The sequence below is a fragment of the Enoplosus armatus genome, chromosome 1, assembly GCF_043641665.1.
Source record: "Enoplosus armatus isolate fEnoArm2 chromosome 1, fEnoArm2.hap1, whole genome shotgun sequence".
NCBI lineage: Eukaryota > Metazoa > Chordata > Actinopteri > Centrarchiformes > Enoplosidae > Enoplosus > Enoplosus armatus.
This window is the reverse complement of record NC_092180.1, coordinates 16,108,569-16,116,942: the sequence shown is the minus strand read 5'-3', so window position 1 is coordinate 16,116,942 and position 8,374 is coordinate 16,108,569. Positions and strand designations below refer to the sequence as shown.

The following is an 8,374-nucleotide window of genomic DNA, read 5'->3' as shown; positions in this document are numbered from 1 at the left end:
ACACAATAGTGCAATACATACATATATATATATATATATACACATATTTCTATTGTATATATTTTTTATTTTATTTTTCACTTTCTTACTTTTATTTCTAATTTATGCTGCTTTCTACTCTTGAATGGGAGCACCGGTACTGTACAATTTCCCCTCGGGGATCAATAAAGTATTTCTGATTCTGATTCTGATTGATTATTAATTTTCCTCTTAATTGCAATTCCTCTATTAGTCCACAAGGTAGAGGTATGAGGTTAAAAAAGTAGGTGGAATTGCTGCGTCAGTAGCTGCTTCTCTGATGTTAAACTCAAAGCTCAACAGAAGTTTTATTGATTTCTTTTAATTGACCATGATTGAGTTACTTCACTTCAGATATTGGACATATACAGCCACTTTGCTTTCATTCACCATGCCACACATTAGGGCAGGGCAATATAGCAAATGTTAATGGATCTACAAAACTACATAGTTAAGTCATCAATACTGCCATTGATTTAATGCTTTTTATACATGTTTGTTCATTTATTTAGGCTACTTGTATGCACAGAAGATGATGATGATTGTCATTTATTCTAGTTTGTCAAGGCACATGAGTGTGGTATTGTAATTATTTAACTATGACATAATTGTGTTTTTATGCTAGGTGCCTTCATGTGTATTGTAAAAAGGTGAGCAATAAGAGTGTAAAGACAATAATGTAATATATATACATAATATAACTTTATTGTTTAATTTCATGTAACATTGGATTTATTATTGTGCACATCTGAAACTATATACGTCAATAATGCAACAAGCTAATTGTCACATATAATCACATGTAGTGTGTTGGAGGCCACATTTAACACTACAGCAACAAAATCACTGGAAATTGTATCATAGTTACTGTAGTTGCTCAAAACTTCCACCTTCAGAACAAGTAAGTTATGTAACAGACAAATAGTGTGATAAAAGGTGGAATCATATGTACACACAGCTTAGAAAGACCTATACATAATTTGAAAGCAATAAGTAAGATATACAACTCAAAAATTGCACAAATATCTTTGATTATTCACTAAATGCCTTCTTTTTCGTATGCACAACTATATTTCAACAGACTCTTCATTTATAAGAAATAAAATGGCAAACATTATCAGTGACAATATTCAATAATTAATGGGCATGACATGAACAAATTCAGAGCTTTCTATAGTCATTAAAGATAAAAGATGTATAATAATGCATTTCCAGACTCTTGAAAATATCTCTGTTCTTCTGTGCATTATAATCAGCTTAGACAACATAAACAAAGTGTCTTATGCTTCTCGTCATACTGCTTGGACTCTAGAAAGCAAATTATATGAAGTTCCTTCCCATATTACAGAGACAAATTAAATTCAGTTTAAAATGTCCTTTAAGAGTAATACCAGTTTAGATTCAGAATCATTCTTGCCATTAATGAGATATTTGGTCCCCATTTTGTGCAGCGTCGTCACAACCTTAAGCCTCCAATCACTGACAAAGGTGCCAGGCAAATGTATCAGGTGTAAGTGCTGTGAGACAAGAGTGGCAGAGGACCAGCACTTTAAAATATTGTTCCTTTCTTGTAGAATTGCCCATTTTTGAGGGCGTCTCCTTTTGTAAATTAGTGTTGTTTCACAGCGGTATCAAGTTCAAAGTGATATGAGGGTGTTGATCTTCCACTGTGCGGCTCTAACTTTGCTCCACAGAGAAATTTGACTCAGATCTGTCAAACAAAAACAAGAAAGATCACATTTAGTGAGAATTCATGAGAGGGAGGAATAAATGAGGATGTGTGTTAAGTGTGAGTGAGCTTACATGTCTTGGTGCTTGTGTATCATATGGTTGTTGTACTCCAACACAGGAGGGATGGTCTCCTCATCCTCAGGGACCTGAAACCGACACACGGGATCAGATCATGAGCCATCTGAGTCTAGTGTTTTCACTTTCCACTTAAAGGGCAAGAACACCATCTAGTGGTTGAAAAGTACTCTTACCTCCCAGTAAACTTCATCATCATAGCAGTTGTCATCAGCAGGGTCGCCCCAGATAGGGAACCTCAGAATGAAACCTTCGAAGAGAGGAAAAAAGGCATTCAGCAATACTACTCACTTTCTTGGCCATGATGCAATTGTTCAGTTAAAAAAAGTTAAAACCTATTTTGCACTTGAAAGAATAGAATCAAAGAACTCTTCAAAAAAGTAAAATATCTTTTAAAGTGCTAAACACCATCATGACTCTGGATTCCCTTGACATAATAATTGAAACAGACTGCTTGATATGGAAAGATAACTGTTTTCCTTACAGTAATACACAAGACATTTTTCAAACTCACCAACAATCGCTCCTCCAACAAGTCCAAATGCAATTGCCACACACGTGCCAGCAGCCTGGAAGCCTCCCTGCGTTCCTACAGATCTGTTTGCAAACTCGCCTTCAAAGTCAAATGTGCTGATCAGCCTAGGTAGTAAAAAACAAAACAAAAAAAACACTGTAATCCAGAGTTTTGTATAAAACCTTAAGGTCAGTTCCCTCTCAGTTGATGAAGTAGAAATTGCTGTCTTTGTGAATCACAATCAATCAATTACACTGCTTAATCTGTGTATATAGACAAAGACAACACCTGACAACTGGATGTGTGCTTCCATGTAAGTGAGTGCTTTCATTTACTATGTTGGAGTCAGTAAACAGGCGTGGTCAGGTTTTCCAAATTTCAAGCTATGTGTCTGGGTCTGTGTGCATGTCTGTCACTCACCCCTCTTTGCTATAGACAGATTCAGTGGCGGCCGCCGCAACAATGGCGCCTACGAAGCCGCCGAGCATCCCTGGGAGAGCGTGCAGGTTGTGGATACCACATGTGTCCTGTAGCTTGAGATATTTCTCCAAGAAGGGCTGAGTGTGAGAAAAAGTTACATTAATGACTGATCTGTGACCTGTGAGTCATCCGTTCTTATAATCCTATTATTTACCAGTAATACAACCTAGAATGGTTCTTTTTTTTTTTTACTTCCCATCAGCAGTGATAGAGCCACAGCACCAACTTCAAGAGTTGTTTCAGATCAAAAGTTAGGTGGTGAAAGACTGCAGGCTCACCGTGACAAACAGGTAGCCAAAGGTGGAGATGATGCCACAGCAGAAACCCACGATTAGTGAACCATAAGGAGTGATCATGAACTCTGCTGCTGTTCCCATAGCAACACCACCTGCCAGAGTGGCATTCTGGATGTGCACCTGTCAGGTAAAACAACATATTAGTCATGAGAAATTGAGAAATGCATAGCTGTTATATTACTAGTCGTTGTTCAGTGACATGGCATTACCATGTCCAGCTTTCCTCTCTTCTGAGACATGCTGGAGATGGCCACAGTGGTGAGAACAGAGGAGGCGAGGGCAATGTAAGTGTTGATGGCCGCTCTGTGCTGTCCGTCGCCATGGTCTGTGATGGCTGAGTTGAAACTGGGCCAGAACATCCACAGGAACAGTGTACCTGTGAGGTGAGAGAGAGTCACAGTCCGATTAACACATTTACAATCGAGCAAACTGGTCTGACAATCATGAATTTAAAATATGAGTTATGCCAAATGAACTGTGACCTAAAGGAAAATGTACGAAGAAGTGTAAAATATAAATCGCAGGTTACTCACCAATCATGGCAAACACATCAGAGTGGTAGACAGATCCATTGAGGCGTTTGCTTAGGTGTAGGTTTGGTCGGTAGAGGACCCAGGAGATGGCCAAACCATAGTACCCTCCGAAGGCGTGAATGACCATGGAACCACCAGCATCTCTGCACTGTGGGAATAAGCAGCACAAAAAAGAAATTGCAATGTTTGAAGGAAAATTCTCACTCCTCCTCAAACAATAATCAAGTTCCCGGTGGGATGATTGTGTTTGGCGAGACTTACATGAAGGAGGCTGAGGATGATGTATTCCTCCACAGCAAACAGTGTGATGCCAAATAAGGTGACAACCAGCAGCTGGACAGGGCTTACTTTTCCCAGGAGGGCACCGTAGGCAATCAGAGAGCCAGCACAGCAGAAGTCTGCGTTGATCAGACTGTGGGAGGGGGGGACAAAGACAAGGACGAAAACAAGGTCAGAATGAGCGGAAACTTTAACACCCAAAGAGAAATTAACCAAATCACTGTGAGGAGTCAAAGCAAGGCTGGATTACCAGGTGGGCAAAGCGGGCAACTGCCCTGAGGCCCCAGGCCCCCATGGACCCCATGAGTCTAAGAGTCGGTACATGTGATCTGGTTTTGATAACATGATTTGAATTGCACATTTGTTGAGGAACTGGCACCACTAAAGTACAATATCAACTCAGGCTGGTCCTGTATCATCACCTCATGTTGTGGCTCTGTCTTGTAGAGGGGCCTTGTGTCACATCCTAGCTATTTCAGTTAATACTGTGCTCACATGGTGTGTATTCTTACACAAAGTTGTGTTTACTCAGAAACCTTGGGGCCAGGTAGTGTTATTTCACTGCAGTTGTACTGTTTGTTCTCTGGGTGTATTTGTTTTTGTTGTGTTTATTGTACAGAACAGTCCACTGATTGTCATTGCACTTCTATAACATAGTAGACTCACGGAGGACAGTTTAGAAAAAAGATTCCCCAGCGTGACTGCATGGTCTGAGTGGAAGGGAAGAATTTCACTCTTTTGCATGTTTAAATAGAGATAGACAATAAAGAACCTCTAAAGAAGCATATTTGGAGAAAAAAAGAAAATATATGTAATAAAGGGTTTTTTGTGCAGCTAGGCTACTTTTCAGAGTAGTATTGTGCTCAATGAAGGACTTGTAATGTGATGTAATACTGAGGTCTGGTCAATGTTTTTTATGAATATATTCACTGAATCTGTTACAATACACTCACTAAAGCTGTGCTTCCTGTACAATACAAATGTTCTGAACAAAAACTATATAAAAACAAATGAAAAAAGAGCGTATTTCTAATGCATTTTACTTAATAAATGTTCCAAAACTATCAGATTTTCTTTGGTGTTTTACTGCCCTTATAACACAGTGTTTCCCTGAGGCAACACAACATTTTTTTCACGCCAAATTTGATTATTAATACATCATTAGAGAGCCTCAATCTTTTTTTTTTTTTTTTTAAACCATAATGTGGACAGTTTGAGTTACATAACGCACTTGTGCACCCCCACCTGCATCTCTTTTGTTTACTAAATGATCAGTTTTGCTTGCAATGAAGAGACTCACCTCTCTACTCCAATATAGATTTTTCCGGTGTTCGGGTCAAGGGTGTGGAACCAGCCTTGCATGAGAAGAGCCCACTGCAGGCCAAAGGAGGCGATCAGGAAGTTGAAGCCGACACCACTGAAGCTGTAGCGTTTCAGGAAGGTCATGAGGAAACCAAAGCCAACAAAGATCATGACGTGGACGTCCTGGAAGCCTAAAGAGAGGAAAATAAACACATTTTGTTGATGAGTGTCAAGGCATGATTTGTAGAATAATTAAATACAACATTTAAACCGTATCAAGCTTTGACAAAGAACTCTTTCTCTCCACCACTTTTCTACTTCATATGAATTAACATTAAAATGCCGAATTAAAGTTTCTTATAATTATAGATTTGTAATTCATGCTTTTGTTTATGCTTTTTACCAGTTTAATTTGCTTAAACTGATTACTGGCTTTAAGATATTATTGCAGATGGAGAACTTCATGATGAGGTTACAACATACTGGGTGTACAACCAATGTTAGCATTGTGCAGTGCTAATATTTGAGTGTTACATACAAGGAAAAGAGAAGGCCTCTCATAAAATATTCAGCTTTTGAAACCAAGTTTTTTAGCTGGAAAAACAGCCTCCTTAAATCATAATCCATGTTGTTTTTAATGACCTGTGACATTTCAATGGAATGTCATTTTGCGATGTGGCAATTTCTCGCCAGAACAGAAACCAAAGACAGAAACAGGAGGGTGAAGAAAAGGTAAAATGGCCACAATCTGGTTCTAAACCAATGCAGCTGAAAGAAATTTAAAATGGTGGGCAATTAATTCATTTGCCATCACTGACACAGGATCATCAACACCTGCATTTAAATATGGAACTTTTATTGCAGGTATATTTTCCTTCCAGGTTGTCTACAATTGTACTTACTGGGATATCTGAAGTAGAAGTCATTTTCAATGTCGCTGGTGATGTTGTGTTCCCTTTTGGTCTCTACCCAATGTGCATCTGACTCCTCATCGTACCGGATGAAAACTCCAAACAGCACAACCATAGCAAACTGCCAGACAAAGCAGACAGCCGGCAGACTAACACGCACATTGGTGTTCTTTTGGCGGCCGAAAAAATTGCCAACACCCTCCAAACAGTTCCCCATGGTGATAACTCTCTGCTAGATGATGCTCTGATCACTCCTCAGCCAGACCCTCGCTCTGCTGTAACTTCCAACAGCTTCTTAGCAGGCATATATATATATATGGATGTTAGGAGGGGTGTGCTCCCATTCTCCACTCAAACACAGGGGGTGGACACACCTTACCTTAAACCACTCCTTCCCTGCTCACCTTCTATCCCTACAGCTACAGGTAGCAACACTCCTCCTAGAACAGGTATCACAGCAGGAACCTCTGCATAAATGTTTGATTGAAATGACTCACTACAGACGTTTCATGCGGTGACTAACTTGATGTGGAAATGACTTCCAGACATTTTTCACAAAATGTTCACATTTGCCAGACGTTCAACACAATCAGAAAACATATGTAGATATCAGGCCTTGGTATAACGGTAAAGATATTCAGCTACAGAATCCAACTGTACTGCACTTGTTCACTTGTTCCTGCATTGGAATGATTTTTGAGTGTCAGCCATGTGCACTGTTAGAGCATTAAGCCATTAAGCTGGTCCTGAGTGAACACACCTGTCAGTCAGGCTTACACCACATATCATCATTAGAGTTGCATACTGAATTCAGGTGTGTATAACAGGAGATCAGAAGACATGGCTGTGTTCTTCCAGGAATAAGTAACATCCAACATATATTTTATGCTTTCTTGTATCTTTTAATGGAGGATTTACGGAGCCTGAATGTACAGTTTTATATTGCTGCTAACCACGGAGCCTCTCCACTGGAGCAGCTGGGGGTACAGTGCCTTGTTTAAGGAGCCTTTAACAATAGGTACTACTGTGTTGGGCACCCACTACCCAGATTACCCTTCAGGTCCTTTAGTCCACCACTGCCTGAAGACCAGAAGAGGCATGATATCAGCCAGTGACATGAAATGAATATCATTATGACCAAAATGAGTGATGGCTCAACTGGAACAAATCTGTGTGAAGCCGCCTCTAAAGCGCTGTTTGTTATTTTGTTTTACATCCTCCTACAAATCATGTGTACTTTGTGTTCCGCTTGTGCTCTCCAATCTCGATGATGATCTACCAGAAGAGATTCCAGTTTAAGGATTCATCGTATGTCGGGGCTCTGCTGTATCTCTGTGACACAAAGAACATTCCAGATGATATCTGTTTTCCTTCTTCAACACATTCAACCCATTATGTAATGTATTATGTATCCCTGATGAGATTCTCCTCTTTGATAATATAGCTATAGATATATAACACAGGGTGTGCTCAGGTGTCGAGCTACGATTTATAGGATGTGCTCCAACTCAACTTTAATAGATAGATAATGTTTCATTGTAATATTATTTGTATTTGTATCTGGGTTTTGCAGGTTTTACAAGCCCACAAGGGTTAAAACATTTTTTTTAAGTTTTCTTGACAGACTGAATTATGGCCTTTTCAGGATGTTGGTACTGTATTATGTTGTGAACAACTGAACAACTGCCACCGTGGCAATAGTGGGATGATGGTAAATGCTAAAACAAGTCATAAAGTCAGTAATAAAAAGGGTTGCAGATGCACAACAATATCTTTCTAAAAGAATTTAAAGGAATTGTTCCCAAATGTTGTCTACCTGATGGTTTAACCAACTGGTTCTTATTTTATTTGAAGAAGAAAAGCTGCAAAAACTGGAGTTTTAAGCATAAGCATATCTTTGTGCAGCAGAAATATGTTTTTATGTCATTATGTTTTCGGGTTGTCCGTCCATTCTCTGTCCATTCTCGTGAACGTGATATCTCAGGAACGCCTGGACAGACATGGATGTAAACTGCAACTTGGCTGGTTGGTAAAGGCATACAACCACAGGGCGCTAATTCTAGTTTTTCTAGTTCCTCTTCTGTTAATTATCTTGCAGCACTTCAAGTCAAACTTTTGACCCCTTCTGTGGGTCCCAACCACCAGGTTGGGCGTTACAATGCAAATGTGCATTTAATCGCATGTCAATTCCAGTTTTTATTTGTTATATTTTCTTGTTGTGGAGCAGAATACTTC

At 39.4% G+C, this 8,374-nt stretch overlaps 1 protein-coding gene across 1 annotated transcript; it reads right to left on the bottom strand.

Annotated features, from left to right (window-relative positions):
- Positions 1-698: 698 nt before the first annotated feature.
- Positions 699-6,422, bottom strand: rhcga (Rh family, C glycoprotein a). Its single transcript, XM_070907174.1, has 11 exons — positions 6,131-6,422; positions 5,227-5,419; positions 3,909-4,059; positions 3,648-3,795; positions 3,324-3,490; positions 3,097-3,234; positions 2,759-2,895; positions 2,339-2,463; positions 2,001-2,074; positions 1,822-1,895; positions 699-1,729 (listed from the first exon to the last, which is right to left on the bottom strand). The coding sequence occupies exons 1-11, from the start codon at positions 6,354-6,356 to the stop codon at positions 1,696-1,698; spliced, it is 1,467 nt and encodes a 488-aa protein (XP_070763275.1). The 5' UTR covers positions 6,357-6,422; the 3' UTR covers positions 699-1,695.
- Between the last annotated feature and the right edge of the window lie 1,952 nt (positions 6,423-8,374).